General features: G+C 38.7%; 3 protein-coding genes and 1 long non-coding RNA gene across 5 annotated transcripts; 1 reads left to right on the forward strand and 3 right to left on the reverse strand.

Moving 5' to 3' along the window:
• Positions 1 to 289: 289 nt before the first annotated feature.
• LOC141914815 (uncharacterized) lies at positions 290 to 7,160 on the reverse strand. 2 transcript variants are annotated; one of them, XM_074806124.1, is made up of 14 exons: positions 7,068 to 7,160; positions 6,529 to 6,708; positions 6,151 to 6,270; positions 5,605 to 5,728; positions 5,347 to 5,484; positions 4,748 to 4,957; positions 4,226 to 4,413; positions 3,995 to 4,091; positions 3,592 to 3,793; positions 2,763 to 3,174; positions 1,672 to 2,410; positions 1,472 to 1,553; positions 1,239 to 1,365; positions 290 to 610 (listed from the first exon to the last, which is right to left on the reverse strand). In XM_074806124.1, exons 2-14 carry the CDS (start codon positions 6,687 to 6,689, stop codon positions 454 to 456), a joined length of 2,757 nt encoding a protein of 918 aa, XP_074662225.1. In that variant the 5' UTR covers positions 6,690 to 6,708; positions 7,068 to 7,160; the 3' UTR covers positions 290 to 453. The 2 variants fall into 2 exon arrangements, with proteins under 2 accessions (XP_074662225.1, XP_074662226.1); XM_074806125.1 differs by lacking the exon at positions 6,151 to 6,270.
• Positions 7,161 to 8,575: 1,415 nt separating this feature from the next.
• LOC141907473 (uncharacterized) lies at positions 8,576 to 10,741 on the reverse strand. Its single transcript, XR_012619497.1, has 5 exons — positions 10,512 to 10,741; positions 9,359 to 9,414; positions 9,126 to 9,251; positions 8,773 to 8,923; positions 8,576 to 8,650 (listed from the first exon to the last, which is right to left on the reverse strand). It is a non-coding gene; the product is annotated as an uncharacterized LOC141907473 (long non-coding RNA).
• On the forward strand, positions 9,991 to 13,587 carry LOC141907456 (uncharacterized). The gene is made up of 13 exons (XM_074797106.1): positions 9,991 to 10,139; positions 10,321 to 10,598; positions 10,700 to 10,872; positions 10,944 to 11,051; positions 11,239 to 11,332; positions 11,418 to 11,467; positions 11,569 to 11,647; positions 11,936 to 12,021; positions 12,102 to 12,296; positions 12,374 to 12,469; positions 12,564 to 12,833; positions 12,914 to 12,999; positions 13,097 to 13,587. Exons 1-13 carry the CDS (start codon positions 10,120 to 10,122, stop codon positions 13,470 to 13,472), a joined length of 1,911 nt encoding a protein of 636 aa, XP_074653207.1. The 5' UTR covers positions 9,991 to 10,119; the 3' UTR covers positions 13,473 to 13,587.
• On the reverse strand, positions 13,546 to 16,489 carry LOC141907463 (uncharacterized). Its single transcript, XM_074797116.1, has 5 exons — positions 16,372 to 16,489; positions 16,067 to 16,148; positions 15,557 to 15,667; positions 15,053 to 15,143; positions 13,546 to 14,336 (listed from the first exon to the last, which is right to left on the reverse strand). Exons 1-5 carry the CDS (start codon positions 16,428 to 16,430, stop codon positions 13,822 to 13,824), a joined length of 858 nt encoding a protein of 285 aa, XP_074653217.1. The 5' UTR covers positions 16,431 to 16,489; the 3' UTR covers positions 13,546 to 13,821.
• Between the last annotated feature and the right edge of the window lie 3,507 nt (positions 16,490 to 19,996).

A 19,996-nucleotide genomic window follows, 5' to 3' on the forward strand; every position in this document is an offset into this window, starting at 1 on the left:
CCTTGGCAGTCCCTATAGCAATCTGAATTAAGTAAGTTCCACTGTATTTCCATTGAACTTGAGTTCAGATTGAACAATTTTTTGTTCACTGGAAAATTTTGGCGTTACGTGAACAGTGGCATTGAAAAGAATGGCATTATAATGGACTTTGACTGTAATTTGGACTGTAAAACTAAACTTTTGTCATGTAGCATCGCCATCGCTCAAATTAACTCACATTTCCACCATGATTTAAATAAACATGTGATACTGCATTTATTGTATAAAATGACAATTCAATCCATAAAATCACAATACAATGAAATTGTACGACCAAGTAAAAAACATTAATACACTGGTAAAATACCTTGAAGTGCCCATTCAAGTTGAATGAACCCATTCTAAAAATATGTACAAACATGATTAGCTTTTAAAGGTACGAGCCATTATGAGCGAATTAATGGGCTCTTTATGTCAGTCTATTAAAACAATTCTCCTATGAATGTCGGCATATTCGTCTAAATTCCTTGTCGGAGTTTCTAACGTGTTGAATTTGCTTGGCGATAACGGAGACCGTCTTGTCGGCGACGAGGTACTTCGTTTTCCGAATGATTGCAATTTGTCGACATTCCTGAAAAAAAGAAAGAACACTCTATTAACAGAGTATCTTTTACAGGGTCCCTATAGATCAGACATTCCGGGATATAAGGGGTTTTAAGGGAGAAAATTTCTAAATTCGAGGAGTTTCTGCATCACTTTTATATCCCAATTACTATTCTTCTCAAATCAGTATTGTTTAACATCTGTTTGGTGGTTTTGTCAGCAAATTTCTATCCTTTACACAACCTAAAACTCTGCTTCTAATTTTGTAACCACCTAATTAGGTGAAAAAAAATCCACGTCCCAACTGTATCGATTTAGGGGTGGTCTACTGTATAACTACGAACTAGACAAAGTTTCTAATTGCCTATTTCTCAAAATTTAAGAGCTTAAAAAGGAGTTTTGGACATTTTGTTCAAATCAAAGGAGTTTCAAGCATCTTTAAAAGCGGTTTCTGTTTTGAAGGTGATTTCACGAATCGAGGGGTCGTAGGGACCGTGTATGTCTTCCAATGATTTTGATTGTCTTCATTCAGATATCCCTTCTTTGCAGAAATCCATAGAATCAAATAAAGATAAAAATCTAACTACCATTCTAATTTCACTTTGCCATCATCAGTCGTAATCAATTGCATATTACTCGAAATAGAAAAATCTTACTTTTCACACTTGAATTGAGATAAGAAACACGTGATGCCTTGCTGTTTCATTGTCTCTGCTTTCGTATTGGTAGCTTTTTTCAGACTCTTGTTCTTAGAAAGCCCGGTACTTCGACATTTTCCAAGACCTGTATCAAAATATGATATCATTATTTTTCATCACAATTCTATCATTCATGTCCAATAAGATATTTGCAATGAAAAATATTGAAAAGACTAACACATGTACCACACCTGTTTGTATTGACTTTTGTTTGATGTTATTTGTATGGCTACTAAAGGGGTTCTTCACTCCAAGATGAGATTTGATTTGCTCCTGCAAAAGTAATACAGCCATTTTAATACAAGAAAGTCAGTATAAAAAGTTCTGCTCGCTATTTAACTACCCGCTATAAAGTTACCCTACTATTTTAGTACCAGGTACATAATATTACCTTGAATTCGGTTTCTTCGGAACATTTACTGAAATCGGGAAGACTTGGTGAATCACTTAATTTTGTATCACTGGATTCCGCAGAAGTCGTTCCACTGGCATCGAATGTATCGCAAGAACTATTATCGCATAAATCTATCAAATCTGGTACCGACTTCTGTTTCGACTTCTGTTTTGCGATGAGATCCAAAATTGACTCATTCCTCTTTCTAAATAAAGGTGTCCGATTGTTTTGAGAACCGACGCACGACATTTTGACTTTGGGAGATGAGACTTGTTGACTTAACGAACATCGTAACTTTGTGTCTTCATCTTCCGCAGAGTCTAGACTCATCGACGTATCGACTAAGTCTCGATTCGCCAAAGATTCTAACGAGTCTTGATTCATCGATGAATCTATCGGATAATCACTTAGTTCATTATTATCGCACTTAGAAGACATCTTAGACATCTTGAATACTTTACTCTTACTCCAAGCGAATACCGACAAACTGTTGGATTTCTCGCACGAACGACTAAGTTTTTCTGAATCATCGCGCGCAAGTGGAACAGAATTTTCATCGCTTTTCTCCATATCTAACTCATTGAGTTCACTCTGAAAAATATCGCCAGATTTTGGTCCATTCTGAGTAGCAGTATTCATTTTCAGTTTTGCACATGCAAATGGATTTTTCGATATTTTCGTCTGTTTCGCTAATTTCGATGGTGACGTCTTTGAAAAACTTTTACCAATGAAAAACCTGCAAGAGCAACCAAGAATCTATATTAAATCGAATTATATTTTGAATTGACAGTGCGATGATAAACAGGGTGGGCCATTTGTATTTTACTGCTTTCCCCCAGACTTTTCCCTGACATGCAAGTTATTTTCCCTGCCTTGATCTGCTAAGAATCTAATCAATCAACACAGTCAAATATTTTGGAAACCTTTTGATTCTAAGCACGAATAGGTTATCACCACAGATTCCCAATTTTCTCCTTATTTTCAGCTTTTGTAATTCCATGACATTTTAAAGAAAAGAAATATCCCTGAATTTTCCCTGATTTCCAGGGAAGTGGCCAACCCGATAAAATTCTCCACGTCTCACATACCGGCTTCGAACTTGAGGTATATCTTCAGCGTCGGGTTTCATGATATTAAATCGCTTCTTCGTGAGACTCGAAACGGCGAAACAATTGCGTAGTTTCGATTCGGGCGTCGTTTCCAAGTTCGGCACTTGTTTCGACGGTGAACAAGCTTCTTCAAGCGCTTCGCAAAAACTATCTCTCTCTTTAGATAACGATTTCTCGAACGTTTGTCCATCTTCTTCTTCGTCGTCCGATAATTGTATATTGCCTGCAGTATAGTCGATACTGTCCTCGCGAACTGGGTGGTCTATCTCCGGTTCATCTAGACTATTGAAACACTTGTCGTATTTTGCGCGTTTTTCATTCGGCTCAGTACTTTCATCGTTGTACAGATCCGCGAGTTCGTCATTTGATTTCACATCCTCACTGTCAATTCCTTAATAGATAAAACATTGCTATTAACTACCACACTGAGCTGTGCATCATCATTAGCTACATACATACATATGTAAGAACTAAGAAGTGGTCTGACAAATGCTCCACAATTTCAATGTTCAATGCCCCTTGGTGAACATACAGAAACCAATGAACTTTAAACTCGTGACAATCATAGATCATGTCATTGACTACAAATGATTGTGGTAAAAAAATGCATGTATTCCAACATAAAGGAAAATACTTAAATCCTAGAAATAACCTCACTCACCAATGCCCCTGGTGAACGTATACAGAAGATTCCCTTTTTTACAAGCATTAAGACATCTAGAAGCCGATTTTTTATGGGTTTCACTATTGACAATGACTTCAGGTTACCATCTATCAATACTTAAATGGGGGTTAATAGTTATCGTACCTGGTCGAGCACGTTTCACGGAGAACTTTACAGAAATCTCCTTCCCTTTCGTCGATTGAAGAAAGTGTTTACTGTGTGGTTGATCCGTGCGAGGACACCCCACTTGAGGTCGACCTGTTTTCCCCCAGATCGACCATTTCGGCACGCGCTTATCGTCGCTGTATCTTGAACGGCTGAACTTGGAAGGATTTTTCGGCTTCGCCTGTGAACAATTACATTATCATAGTCTACCGAGGCTGTGCAGAATTTATACAATAGTTTTTTTGTGACTAAGAAATGAAGCTTAATAATTAAATACAGTGAATAAAATGCATATTTCTAATGCTCTAAAAAAATGCAACTTAAGTTTGTAGTAAGGAAGGAAAACTTGTGAAACTGTTGGACTTGATGAAGTAACGCTTACTTTATAAGAATCTGGATTGTATGAAGCCATTTGTTGACCCGTGTTCACGTTTATATTACCGAGTGCAAGCTGTAAAGCCTTCTGTTGTGACATCATTCTGTAGATATCGATTCAAGGATTTTACAACTACTGGTAATTAGGGGAAGTGCTTAGGCCAATCGCAGTGATGAGTGAATCATTACAATCAACATATCACCCAGTTATATCGCAATTGAATTCTTTAAAGGATACGGTCCTGCGTATGTCAACAGTTCGGGAGTTACTTCGGGTGGATATGGATTCAAAGGCAACAACTTTCGCAATTTCGGATCAAAAACGAGTTGATACAAGAACGTATTGTTCGCCTGTCGGAATCCTTCGATGTATTCATCAGTCATTTTCGTATTCAGATTCAGATATGTCGGAAGCTTTTTCAAGAACTGCAAATTTATGAAACAAAGGGTTCATTTTCTAGTTGCATGGATACTGGCAAATAGTAATTCAGTGTTGGAGCGAGAAATTGTAATGAAACTGGTCATCAGCTGTCCCAGTTGTCCCTAAAAACCGTGAAATGAATACGTAGGTCACTGAAAGGGCCTATTCAGTAACGCAAAATGGTTAGGCTACCTCTAGATTGAAAACATCTAATTTTCAAAGATCCAAACATTGAAAGGCATAGCTTTAAAAAGTTTTTTCCCCTAAGATTTGCCTCATCTATGCTCACATTCCCGCGAAACAAGAGAATCAAATGTACATTTTAACGGCATGAGTTACCTTTTCAGGCTCGGTGTGTCTGGTCATTTTAAAGAACTTGCACGCTTTTCCCAGACCGACGCCGTATAGAGACGCGAGATAATCGCAGCCCGATAAAATACACATATAGCGAAACTTATCGAATGTGAAAAACGTCAATTTCGTCACTTCGTTCAAACGTTCCTTCTCGATCAATGTACCATTACCGTTTATATCTAGTTTGAAGAGCACCTACAAGAAAATGTTCAAATTCTCTAATTATAAGGTGGAAAAGGGTTCATTATTACAAGTTCTTGCGTTGACAGAGTGATGGAAACGGACTATATCTATTTCAAACAAACAGCCAAGTAATCCATCTAATGTCTATTTCAACTTTGCTTGAGAGGACGTCGGGCGGCCTAGCTAAGTCAGCTTTGTAGTACATAGGCCTACCTGATATAGGTCTTAAAAGGACCAGCACAGATAGGCTACCGAAATAAAACAATGATTCCTAATCCATGTATCGAAGGTCCTATTATCAGGTATGTACTACCAAAACTGACTGAGCCACCTGATGTCCTCTCAAGCAAAGTTGAAATGACATTAGAACCACAGCATACAATTTTCTAGCCATAGATTACCTTATTACAGCCAAACAACAGCAAATCGGAATCCTCAGTTATAATCAGATCAATGAAACCAATCTTATTCAGATACGCAAGTTGGGCGTCAGCTTCGTACGGTGCAACAATACAATCAACACCCAGGTCTCTTAATGCCTAGAATAACCAAAAGAAAGAACGTCAGGTTAAATAAAATCTCATGTTTCGATGGCAAAATTGTAAATTCTATTTTGATCGTTCTTTCGAGTGAACCCGATTCCAACAAAAACACAATACCTGCATCGTTTCCAAAGCCATTTCAGGAGTAACATCGATACACTTAGTGAAACAGTCTCGAGCCTCAGCTCTTTTTCCTTCCCGCAAGTATTGAGCAGCTTTCTTTTTATACTGAGACCGACGCCTATAGGATTTTCAAAGAGCAATTATCATGAAACATCGATTTGCACCAGTTCACAGTTTTACCAAAGAACATGCTTATATAATGCCCATTAGGCAAGTATTTATTTCATAAACAAATGCATTGATTGCAAGGTTTCAGAGTGTTAAGATTGAATTTTGTAGACTCTAACTATGTGATAGGCCTTAGGCCTAACTTGGGATTTCTAGGACTCAGAAATAAAGAAAAATGCCCAACTCATTCTCAGATGCTAATCAGTGTGCACACACTATTGGGGAGGGGTAAACGATTGGCCATTCCCTCCCATGTACATAAAGCTTGAAATAGCATACATCAAGGATGGGGTTGACTACCTTGCAGGTGGGTATTTACAAGTTTTATTTCAAAACTGGTTTCTGGGGTAGACATTGATTGTGTATACTTACTCGCGACGCGTTTTTTCTACACCAGCTTTGGAAGGGAGATGACAACCGTCAAATACCATGACAGGTTTTACACCGGCCGCCAGTAACACGTTTACAAATTTAACCACATAAAACACGTATCTGATTGAGTAAAAGTGAGATCATATACTCGTGCGATGTTCGTAACAACAGTCAGGTTGAATGTATTCTTGAGAAATTTTAAATTCTATTCGATGAATCCGATTAAATTGCATGCGATATAAAATAAAAAAATTAAGATTTTGAAACAATTATCTATATATCAAAATCAGGAAGCGATGCCGAAAACAAAGTTTTGACTGGAACCACCCACCCACTCCTAGTCCAAGAGAGCCTACTAATAACTGGTTTTTTACTTACTGATCAGTTGGTTCTCCTCGCCCAAGTTTATCAGCACAGGCGAATGCACCTTTATGAAGCCAGCAGTATGTGTCGACACCGACGGTGCAACCTTTAAAATCGGAGATATTCGAGCCTTGAGATGCATTCTTGAGGAACGGTAATAAACCAGTAATACCCATAATCAGCTCGCAAATTAAACTGAAAATTGATGAGAATTTTTATTCATTGCATAACAAAACACCTTGGCTTGCCTTGTCATATTGATGGACAATGCTGCAGTCATTAATTTAATTAGGCATAGGCTGTCAAAACTGAGGAGTGACGACAGTTGACACTCGATCTGACTGGACACTCTTCTGCTAGAGTAGTAGGCAGGATTATGCGGGCCTCACTCGATTATTAGGCCTACCTCCCGGACCTGTCCTCCTGTCCTGGTACTTTTAATTTAGTCCACCCCTCCTAACTAAAAAGTTATCAGTATAATAAAGGACGTAAATTGAAATACAATACGATGAATGAAACATGATCAATTAAGAAGTAGCTTTCAAGATACTAACAAAAGTACAACTGATTAAATTCTAAAGCCAGTTACAGATGTCTTGGCCAGCGTAGAAGATGATTACCAGCAGCGTAAGGCATCGACCCTTCACGTTTCCCGCAATTGTGAGAGGGGCAGCACTTGACGGTAAACTCGGGGTTCATACACTAAAAAGCGGACTACAACAAGAGTATCCTCGCTTGCCAGGGTTTGATTGGCTCTCACCAAGAAGAGGCAATCAAACCCTGGCAAGCGAGGATGTATGATGCGGCGGGTCTCGCACCGGGCGAATTCAGAATGTTTTTTTTTTATACAGGCTACTGTCCAGTTTTTGGATGGTCATTCCATTTTCCTGAATTTTCATTTAGTTTCACCTAACGTTAGAGCCACCAAGAAAGAGGGACCGCTGACTGCATCCAGATTATGAGTGCCGGCCATAAGAAAAAGAAGGCATACAACGGTTGTTGATAATGTCACAAATGTAATGAGTCAAATTCATGAAAAATCGAATTAGAATTGCCATCAGATATGCGTTTGGCCAACAAGCGGCATTGATTCAAATTTCAAATCATATAGGGCGTTTTAATTAAGTAAAATTTGTATTTAGTTAAAATTCTCATTATCTCCGGGAGAAGTAAGACCGGATGGAACTCTGGAGGAGAAGACCGTCCTTCGGGAGATTTTATTTTCGCCAAACATGGTTAATGCCATCAATCCTTTAGAATTGCAGAATGATTAATTGTTTTTCTTGCGTGCATCGCAATCTTCAACCGTTAAACCCGTACGTTTGGGCTGCTGCTGATTCGGTTTCTCGTAATCGAGTTTCATGAAATATGAGCTGGGATGCAGTAGAATGCGCTCCATCGGGGGCTGTTGCTTCTTTCCGATTGCCTCTTCTAATATCGACATCGTTGGATAGGCTGAGGGTGAAAGGTGTACTGGGGTCGATGCTTCGTGACTTTCCAAGGGTCGGAGAACTCTGTCCAGACAAGTACCATCCGAATATCTCCTCTCCTTATGGACATCCGACAATATTCGTCTAACATCCACATGCTCTTTTAGTGTCGGGATGGTTGCAGGTAGAATCACTTCATCAAGGATCTCGTCAGCCGACCCAGCGGCGAGAGTCATCCGACGGTGCTTTTTGTAGACTTCCGCATCTACCAACCATTTCGGCTTAGGTTCGCTTCGTGGAGGTTTTGGCTTGTCCTCGAAATCACCGTGTTGGAAAGCGGATAGGGATAGTTCCAGTGGGATGAGTGTTCTCTTATAAAGATAAACGCTAATACGGTGGTGAAGATAGGATATCATAGCGAATATCCAAAGACATAATGGAAATATGGAAAGAAACGCTATGAAGTAGATTATACCAATCAGCAACATTTCAGGCTCCTCTCGTCGTATCACAGGACATTTCGCCTGAAAGGAATAAATGTAGTTCTTACAAATTATTGTTCGCTTTAGAGCGTGAGAATAAGGAACATTCACAAATGGAACATTTACAAAATCAATGGACAGGTTATACATGCCTTTATGATGGATTCATCTGATTGGTCGGCACAGTTATCGTTACCATCGCATAAAAACTCCTTTCCAATACATCTAAACCATGTCAAATAGGTTTTGAAAATTTAGAAATGCTCATAAATAGATTCTACGTAGGCCTAGCAAATTTGGAGTTGGTTAACTACCGGTACTGAATTCGTTTGGTTATACGACAGTACCTGTTTGTATCACACTGGAATTCGTCTTTAGTGCAATTTCCCTCGTGGAATCTTGTAAGTAAAGCCACAAAGCCGAGGCTCTCTCCGTCTCCGTTGGTGATGAATATAAAGTTTACAACGTTTGTCTGCGAAACGTAATTGATCAGGGAATCTGTGGCGAAATGAATGCTGATCTCAGATAAATGTTTTCTCTCTTTACGTAAATACAGAAAATATATAGCTATCAACCTATAGGCCTAATCTATTCCCGCAAAAAGTAAATTAGATTTAAGTTATGAATTCATGAACCTTCGATGAATTTTAAGTAAAGAAGAAAGAAAAAGAAAAGAAGAAGCCTTATAGATTTTACATACGATTGTGATGGCAAATGACACTCGTTGTATTTTTGTCAACGATGAAAAACTGGTCGTTTGAACATTCCTGCGATTCATTGTCCATGTAGATTTCATAAACCAAGAACTTTAAAAGCATTCGATAACCTAAATAACGAGCACCAAGTTTCGTTTATTCTATCATAAAGGATTCAAAGGATGAAAAAAAGGAAAAATATAGCCTTGAGCTCGTCACCAGAGATTATTGCAATTACCTGGTTCGAAAGCTACTGTGATGTTGCAGAATGTGTTAGGGCGATACTTCCACAGTCTTGCTTGAGCATAGAAATGAGAATAAAAAAGTGAACTTTTATGTTCACTGTATGTTTTATCACAGTTACCAAAAATCGAATTTTCGAGTGTGAGAACTTTCAAATTCGGTGGACCAATCGTTGCCTCCGCAAAACCGCTAAGCGATAAACACGAAAGTAAAGGAAGAAACAGCAACATTCTAGCGGTTTGACAAAAATCCGTTATAATCATCACTACGAAAAATATACAACAATGGTTTGTCATAGAAACAGTGTGTTAATTTCCCGATCCCGGAGATCAATTTGATCTAACTGGTAATCCTTTTCCACGCATGTAGGCCATGGGTAGCATTTTGTATCAATCAAAGCCAATCATCTTACATGGAAAAAAGACCGCTCCCTATATTGACCCTCAACGATGGGTTTAATATTGAATAGAAACGAGACGGCCGATTATTTTTCACAAATCGTTTTCAAATATTTGCTAGAAATTCGAAGCTGAAGTACTTTGTGATATTTACCCATAGTAAACTAAAGTCTGGCTTATCAACGAAAAGACACACTTTCAATATTAGATAACCAAACACGGATATCAGTGTTTCCAAGGGATTTGTTTATAGACGCTCCATATCGAAATGCTAAATGCTTTTGATTATTGAAATTCTAATGCTTATAACGGGATTTGTAGATATTTTCTTGATTCTGGGATATAAAACGCGACGAAAATGTCAATTGAGGAAAATAGGTGATGATAATGTTCATTGAGATTTTGAATAATAGTGTATTCTGGGTTCAATCTTACTCAAATCACTTAGATTCATGTATATGTGTCTACAGTAACTCCATGCTTAAATGAAAAAATAGGTATAAAACAATCTGAATATAGGCCTGTGTATAATGTGTATATTCAAATATTTCTTACTCAGTCCACTAACGGTTAAAGAACAAGAGCAACGTCGATTATTACCGGCAAAAAGGCAACAGCAAATCAAGAAGTTCTTTCGTACGAGGTCACATTCTCTACGGAGTCTTACAAACGAATCCGTCCCCGAAGATGGTCGTTTCTCGACAGAAACAACGCCACCAACCCCTTCATCAGTACTCGATATCACTTTACCTCGATCAGAACTATCCGTTCGATACTCGCTTCACCCCAGTCCAGAAGGCTCAGATTCAGAATATGACACCGACATGGAAAACGAAGGTAAGATCCGTTGTCCTATCATGTGCTTTGGTTAATAGGCAAGCAGATTTTAAATCATTCGGTTAAAATCAAGTGGTCATTATTTTTGATTTCTTATCCAGTCGAAAAGGAAATATACGACCCAACAGGCTGTTCCGTGTACATTTCCGCCTGTGAGAGAAATAACATTGTACCCATTCGTCACGTCCTGAACAATCTAACAAAGTCGACAATCAAGATGATCAACATTGGCTTAGGACCTATTGATGTTTTAGCATTGAGCATGCCTCTATTGGTGAGTCCATGGGTCAATTGTAAAAATATATATGTCACTTCGATTGATCTGTGTGGTTGTATTTTTTGTAGACGAATATGACAGTCACCGAACTCGATTTATCAGAAAATCGAATAGAATCGGATGGTCTGTTCTATCTGACCGAAATGTTGAAAGAGAACGTGTGCATTACTGATTTGGTGAATATAGAATCTTCTCAACTCTATCAGATATCACAAAAACCTACGAAATTAAACGAATCTGGTCGTATTATGAAGAATTTTTCACTCAGTGATACAAATCCCGTTCCATTGCTGTTGCAGAATTATATGAGGCCATAATATTATTGATTCTCAGCTAATTTCTCATCAAACTTATGACTTTCAGAGACTAGCTAACAATAATCTTGCATCTGATGGGGCTGTTTTGATCGGGGAGATTATCGCAATAAACACTACAATAAGAAATCTAGACATATCCGGTAAGGTGATCAGAGCTTTTGTGGTAGTCTAACCGATTGGAAAGCCCCAATTCACTTGGGTTAACGGGAATATTCTTTAATTCAGGTAACAAGTTTACGGACTCGGATGTGATTCATATAGCTGGTCCATTGAAGGTATAATTTAAATCTGGCATGGGATGTGATTACTCCGTTGATAACTAAACACTTCCAACTAATCTCATCTCATAAATTCGAGGTTTTTCGTTTTCTTTTAGAAATCACGATTGAGGTCACTGAACATAAGTTATAATGAATTTAGAGAAGAAGGCGGAAAAGTGTTAGCTCCGGTAATAGGTAAAGGAAATCAAAATGGCTCATACATACTTGGAATTTGGCTTTCAAAAGGTTCATCTCATTCAATATCTAAGATCGGTACGGTCTGGCAGAGGTCATGTTAAATATGGCTTGGGAATACCTCTCTCACTGATCCAGTCTTTTGTAGTTCCTCTAATCCATGATTGCTTTCCACTGTTATCCGATACCCCGCCCCCATCAATTGAAATATTTTCCAAAGAGTTATTCAAATAGAAATATTTTTCTGGAATTGTCATGCAACAAGACAATGCTATAAAACGTTTTTAGCTGAAAATGATATGTTGGAAGAACTTGACCTCAGCTGGAACCACTTCCGTCTAAAAGGCGCAGTTGCCATCGCGAAAGGGATCAAGGCAAGCATAAAATACTTCGAGCTTGATCATTTCATAACTGACCAACCTCGCTTTCTGATCCCTATCCGTATAATTAAAAGGAGAACGTTGGAATTCACCGCTTGGATTTATCTTGGAATGGATTTAGTAATAACGGCGCACTGGCGATCAGTCGCGCTTTGAAAGAGAACCGTACCCTACAAGAACTGGACCTATCCTGCAATCGAATCAACGTTGAAGGCATCGTGCATATTTGTAAAGCTTTGGAAAAGAACGATACGTTAGAAGTTCTCAAAGTAATTCGAATGTCTTGACTTTATACGGCGATGAAAAGAATCATACAATACATGTTATTCGTTTTGAAACAATTCAGGTTAACCAGAACTCAATTGGCACGAAAGCAGCCGAAAAACTTCTGGAAACTATTGCAAAATCTGCAACTAGCCGCATACAGCATATCGAGTTTACGGTAAATTTACCACGAGTTAAAGCCTTTGAATAGTTAGTTGATATGATAGAATATTCAATAAGCATGTTTCATATTTGTTCATGTATATCTTCAGGATACTGAAGTCGCCCGGAAAGGAATGTTACTAATTCGTGAAATACAAACAAAGAATGCGAATTTCGAAGCGTTTTTCAGTCGTTCAGTTTACAACGACGATCCATATGGTAAAAAAGTGCTCGAAAAAGATGCATGGTTCGGCAACCCGCTCCGACTTCTCATCGAGTACATGAGAGAAAATAACTTCCGAGTTATGGATCTATTCAAAGAATTCGACAGAGATGGTAGCTGGACCGTTACGCTTGATGAATTCAGAAAAGGTGTTAAGGTTTGTATGTCCGGGGTGACATATTCATCCACCAGCGTAAAACATTTCTAAACGATCCATTTTAATGCATGTTTCTTCAGTTGGCCAAGATACCACTAAGTGACCTGCAGCTTGAGCAACTTATTGAACAGTTGGATGACAACAATAACGGCGAAATTGATTTCAGGTTGGTTATTATTACCAACTCTCAACTGGTTGTATATCTAATATATCTCATTTTGTCAACAATCATACCTACATTTCATTTTGCCCTGTGCTTGTAGTGAAATGGTTTTGGGTCATAGAAAATTTAAGAGCAAGGAAAGACGGAGAAGAATCCAAAATGAGATGTTGGAAAAACTCAGATCAGATGTGTCTATCGAATCACCAACGAGTTCACCAATGCCCGTCAAAGTTTCCCCGATGTCATCTGCTCCGTCTAGTCCTAGACCAAAAAGCAGGCAGTCGCGGCCATTGACTCCAATAGCTACGTCAGGAAACTCTCCCACCTCAATGAGATCGTCTGCTAGCAGGTCGAGGACGAATGGCCGAGGTTCATCACGTCGAGTATCGAGGGTACAGGAAGTGGATGAAAATGAGAATGCACGTCATGGTCCAAGAACGTCAAAACGCAAAAGTGTCACTACTACTGTCTCCTAACTTATAAACAAATATCATTCCGCCTCGAAGCTACTTATTTCCGACAAATAAAACAGTACTCCATTATGTCATATGTTTGTTGTATTCTTAGTGAATAAATATATACTACATTCTATCTTTAGTGTGCTTTTATGTACATATAAATGCTTTCTTTGATTTTCGAAAATAAATGCATTTGAAATAAAATCTACACTCATATTGTTATCGTAATAATAAGTTAGGCTAAATAATTACTTTGTCTAAACAAGAAGATTTACTTAATGAATTCATATTTGATTGCACATTTCGCCAGTTCGTTTAGACCAGCACTAGCACATGGTAAACTTCCAAGATTTAGAACATGATCAAGTCAGTTGTCGTCGCCATTTTCTAAAAGACAGGCAATTTCTTCAGTTACTTTGGCAATAGCTGGGTTGTTCCTCCCGAGTATCGATAGATGTGGGATGACAGTTTCAAAATCCGCCATCGAATCGGGCTCTCTTCGAGACAATTGCCCTAGAGTTTCAGCGGCAATTTCTGAAATCGGGGGTATCAGCCCATCAACCTCATCTTCTCCATTTTCCGCATTTTGTTCTTCATGTATAACTTGATTGTTCGTCAGAAAGGTGTGCGTCTTCTCATCCTCAGATCGATTATCCGAGTTCTCCAAGATGTCCTCATAATCGAGTCGATCTTGTCGTTTGGAAATGAACTCCCGTAAACCATCGACAATAGGATCGTCTTCCGGAATACTTTCAACGTCGACGAGATATCGAACTGTCTCCGCCAGGCAATCCTGGAAGCCAGCTCTGATGACATCTGAATGCTCCAGCGGAGGAAGTGGAACAGGGCCGTCGGTCACGTCAACTGGACTTTCATTTTCGCCTGAAAGATGAAATAAAAAACTTATCTTATCATACCGATCATACAGGCATTATAATAGCAATTTCATATAACCGGAGAACGAAATTATCAATTAGTTCAGCTTTTGAACAAAGAGCATATTGTATTGTCATGCTAGTTTCTAGAAATGACTAGGATTTCAGCTGCTCTCAGCATCCTTCCGGCAAGGCACGCGGCAGCTGCCAACACGTGGCTATTGTTTCCGTTATATTGTTAGGAAAATTACGCCATCTGCCATGTAGCCAGGTGTTTTGGCGGCAACGTGGAATATGCAGTTGACGAATAGCATCACATGAATTATTTGATGTGCCTTCTTCATCAAACAATAAATTTCCTTGTTAGACCGCACGCGTCCGCGTTCTTCATAATACATTCCAGGGTTTAATCTATTTATAGTCCTTTTTGGGCGTATAGGCGCGTGTAAACGCGTGCTTTATAGTAAACCAAACAATGGCAATGTTGGGAACAATAAGGTACGTATCACCTGCCCCCGTGCCTCATGTCTTCCGAGACTTTTGCTTGATGATCATATCTAGATGTTGAAAAGTGATATGTTCAAGCATGGACGTATAAACTAGATTATACTGTCCATGGTTCAAGCAGGTCCATCAGTTCTTGGGATCGTGGCTGTTTCTATATGAGCTACGCAACAATTCACGACTGCTAATATAACATATGACAGTGACCGGTATACTTACAATTTTCGCTCCGTTCTGCCTCGGTGTTATTTGTCATGGAACGCATGTGATCCACTGTCATTTCTAATAATCCTCGTTTCTGACGATTGCCCTGAATTGATAAAAACATATCAAATCGTGATAATTCAGTTAAATTCTGACGCAAGTGGCGATGATTTAAATTGCGGAGGACGTTATCATCAATCTGGCGATAACTTAGTCTGAATACCCGTCGCTGTTACCGGTTCCCGTTGTTTGTGGAACGACGGCTAGGTACTAGACTAGCGATAACTATGTGTCGTACGCGATGTTGATTAAAATCGAAAGATCTTTTTTTAACCATAAACATCGTGTAGATTTTGTACCAAAGAGCTTCATCGGGTTTGCTTTACAGAGGTGTCTCGTAATTAAAAATCATAGCTTGTTGCCGAGCGAATTTTTCCGTAACGACGAGAAGCCTTCCTTTACATTTTAGTAAGGCTGTCACTATTAATCACGCTATATGTATATGTAGATGAATAATACCTTTTCTTGTCTCATTGACGATGGCAACAGGTTCTTTAAGTCGTCCATACTTCGGTTGATTCTGTGCTTCCGTCGTTTCTCTACAAAACGTCTATACGTGTGCAAGTCCTCCTGTCAAAAAGAGAATTGTGCAACAACCGTCATTGATGGTAAACGCGCTCGAATTCAAAACCACGACGTTAATGTGTATTTAATGAGAACAATCTAGTCGACACAAACAAACAGGTTTTTAAACTTCGTATTTCCCAGGGAACCACCGCAAGAACCGTATTAGGTTCAACCGGTATAGTATCTCAGTAAAGAAAAGTTTTTTCTTATGTAAAGTAGACTCCGCCTAGGTCGGATTCGATCAACTCGAATGTTTTCTTAAATATTTTTTGACATACCATATATGAAAAACATAACATCCAACTCGGACATCAATTTGGACACATTTTGACGGTCCCAAAAGATCCAACTTGAGTGAAGTCTACTGTTTAGATAAATAAACATCACCAAAAAGTAACTTACCGTGTTGGTACGTTTTTTCGCTTTGCCGGCGTTTGACGCTCTTTGTTGTTTGTAATGATCATTTTGTACAGCAGGCGCATTTCTGTAAAGAATGCACATAGAGTTCGATTTTTATCTAACGTTCGTGGATAAATACTTATCGATAAACTAAACAGTAATTGAATAGGACGACAATTTAGAAGTTTTTAGAAAGGATTATCATGATACCGATCAAACTAATGCGCTCAAATGGCTGCATATATACACATGAAATAGCTTTATATGGCATGGCCACGAATCTTAGAGAATATGCATAATTCAATTACCTTTCATCGGAATTATCCAACCCTTCTTGCATTAATATCGTTGCCTCTTTATTTTCCATTTCGAATCGCGAGATGTATTCCGTGTTAACTGGGTATACTGTATTTAATCCCTTCGGAGATGCAGTGTATAATGTTGCTATTGCGAAAGATACGCAGATACGTGCGGCCTGGATGTCGGTGACTGTGTGACAAGATGTTCAAAAGAGATGTGAACTATATGGCTCCGGGTTTCACGAGTTGTATTGTTCAATTGTGTATGCGAGGATGGCTTTGTTCCATTTGCCCAATGAGAATGGGCGTCTCTCCAGTTTACAATGGAATGTTCGGGACCCGCGTCTGTCGCTAAACCCGCACGTGTATTTACGCGAAAGATTTCCCAGGAAATATGAAATACGTTGAGAGTAACGCATAATCGTCACCAAGGCCGTTGATTCTAACGGAATCTCAAAATATGCACAATTGATTTCAAAAAATAGCGCACCAGGTCAAACCTACATTAGATATTCCGCCAATATTTGAATACGTGGTGCGCGTATTTTAAGTTAAAGAAATTGAAAGCATAGATCTACATATTCGGGTATCGGGACCGTTGAGAATAAGCGAGATGGCTTAGAAACATCTCTTGGAAATAAAATATCTATATTCATATACGTCTTGTTTTTATTGCATCATAGAGGCTGGACCGTTGAAATTGGCAATTGCGTAGTATTTATGACCAATGTACCTCTATTTACAATGTGCCTCTTTCAATCAAAATGACGTAGCAACCGAATTGGAGAAATGAGTGCTGGCTTGTGTCTGAATAGCGATTGTAATTGTAATTGGTGAGCCCGTATATATCTTTTTTCAAAAAACGTGTCATTCGTGCGAAAGCAGGCCAACTATTGGAATTATCGCGTGTTCGGCGTAAGAAATTACTTCCTTGTAATTTAGAGAATTCGTCGTATAAAAACTGTCACCATTATCATACCACGCGGCCATCGGGACACGTGTTTCACGTTGTGGGAACCGCACCGTTGATATCGATTGAGATGTTATTGCTATGAATTGGTCAATTGTATATGTATCTTAATTTTGCAAAACAATCGTTTATGACCGGTCATCAGTCGAAGATATGGTCAACTGAAGGCCAGTAGGCCAGGAATCTCGATCATAATTTGAGTCTGCGGACGTGTGAATATCTTATAACTACGGCACATGTTAGAATTTTTTCTATTCGTTAATCATCAAGTAGATGATGAATAGTTTTTCTGGAAACGACAGCGGGGCACTCGCGTTCACCTCATGCGCCCGTCACGACCCGGTCATGAGGTGAGCTTGAATAAATAGTATTAATTACTCAATATTTACTTGAAAATATACGTTTTATTTTGGGCTCTCACCCGAATGCAGTTTTAGTGCCTTAGCACCATATCATCTTCAGCGGGAAGGCGACACTCATTAATATGATTTGATAGAATTATAAATAAAATTCAGATGATCTTATTTCAGATCTTAGCGATACATACACGAATATGTGATGTTTTCCCAAAGTAACATATAGACTACAAAAGCTTAATCATATAGCCTCAGCAACCATTGTTTGGGTATTTGTTGTAACTAATTTCGCATTCTCTTTCGGCCAAATTGATTCCAATTGAGATTTTTCACTTGATTGGATTTTCGTTGACCTCGTTTGTGGTGATGACAAATGATGTTGTTGAGGCCAACATAGCGGCGAACTTTCATATTGTGTCTCTGTGGTCTTAGTGTTGATACGTCCGTCGGCCATAGGAACAGGTGAACTACTATGTTTGGGCAATAACCTGTATCAATTGTGTTATTCACCTGTTGCGCACGCCTATTCATGATGCGCAATTGGGTGACAATGGAGAAACTTGAAATTTCTTTAAGAAGATGTTTTATTTAATGTTACCATCCGCCACAGCTTTTCGACACATGCCTTTTACCCGTGAGTGTCCATGGTGAGGACGTTATAAATGTATTAAATGGGCGCTAAAACGCACAGGGAAGAACCGACACCGAGAAATTAGCTATAGTATATAGTTTGCAGTAGGCCCGAGACGATTGAAAACCTCGTCTCAGCTCTTACAAGGGTAAGGGTATAAATGAATATAATAAATATACATGCAATTTCTATTTCATACCATTTGTACTACATTATGATATTCGTATACGCGCACAAATCTGTTTGTCAATCACTAACAGCTGTATTTCTTCATTTTCGATCCACAAAACCGACGTCATCGTCGTAAACGCCTATACCAAACGTGGCTCGTTAGCGGGAAGCGAGGGATAATGATCTGACGACACCCTCACCCTCTACCGCAAAATCAGTTCCTTCCGTTTTTATTTCAAAAGAAAATGTTACGCTGAAACGTTAAACTCACAGCTAAGAATAGACACAACTTTGTTCATTTTCTTAGTTGAAGTTATATCAATGGAAATTGTACCATATTTATTGGGCGTCAAATTTTCAAAATTATTCAAAACAATGCAGGGAGAGTCCTGACCCCCTAAGTTCCAACCAAGACGAATCCGCCCAGATATTCCTCATGCTAGGAACATGCACGTATCCACTATCCCAATCAATAATCATATAATATCATCCGAATAGACCAAAACTATGACCACTGCTAATAAGCGAGCCTTACTTCAACTTGAGAAAGCATTTATTATGTATCATTTCTTTCGAAGTTGCGAAGTAGTGGTACCTTCATTGACTCTAAAACGTTTTAGAGTCCATGGTACCGTATAGGGGTTTTTACTAATATGGAAAAAAATCGGAATCAGTTAAGATGATTTTTATAGTCAAATTCTTTGCGGTACTACTTCGTTGAAGAAATTTGGGGTGCGGTATTAGAACGGATTAGAAAAAATAATTGCAGCCTCTTTCTTCGTTTACAACATTTCCTTTAGGTCGGAATTATTCTAACATTTACGTTCCCTATACATGGAAAGTGTTCATCGTTCAGTGAGTCTTCAATTTTTTTATGATCCAATTTTGTTCGAAGGATACGTCATTTTGATTGATCCGTTCAGGGTTCCAAAAATACCGACAAGCGCATATGCTAACATTTATGATGGTATCTATACGGCAAGATGTATCAAATCATGTTGTTTCCAGCTCAATCAAGAGTTAAATCATACTCTACCTAGTTGATGACCGATTGCTTTGACATGGTATTTGGAATCGGTCACAATTATGGTATCATAGGGTACATGAATGGGCGAACGATCTTACATGTTACGCTTAGATATATCGTTATCATTCTCTAATCCAACGTGTATGGCTACAATTCTTATTGCCAATCAAACGTCGATTTCCCCTCTTTCAACATGCTCTCTCATTTCAAAATTTCTGACGGCTGCGAATCGATTTTTCATGTGACAGTTTGATTGTCAGTTCGGAGGAAAAATAGGTATATCCAGCAACTTTAAAAGCTCATGTACATCAAAATCAACTGTCATTCGTTGGATGGACATATCCGACACAAGAAAATATGCATATTCGTTTTCTTAGTTGAAGTTATATCAATGGAAATTGTACCATATTTATTGGGCTTCAAATTTTCAAAATTTTTCACAAGAATACAGGGAGAGTCCTGACCCCCTAAGTTCCAAC

This window comes from Tubulanus polymorphus, chromosome 1, assembly GCF_964204645.1.
Source record: "Tubulanus polymorphus chromosome 1, tnTubPoly1.2, whole genome shotgun sequence".
In the NCBI taxonomy this organism is placed as follows: Eukaryota; Metazoa; Nemertea; class Palaeonemertea; order Tubulaniformes; family Tubulanidae; genus Tubulanus; species Tubulanus polymorphus.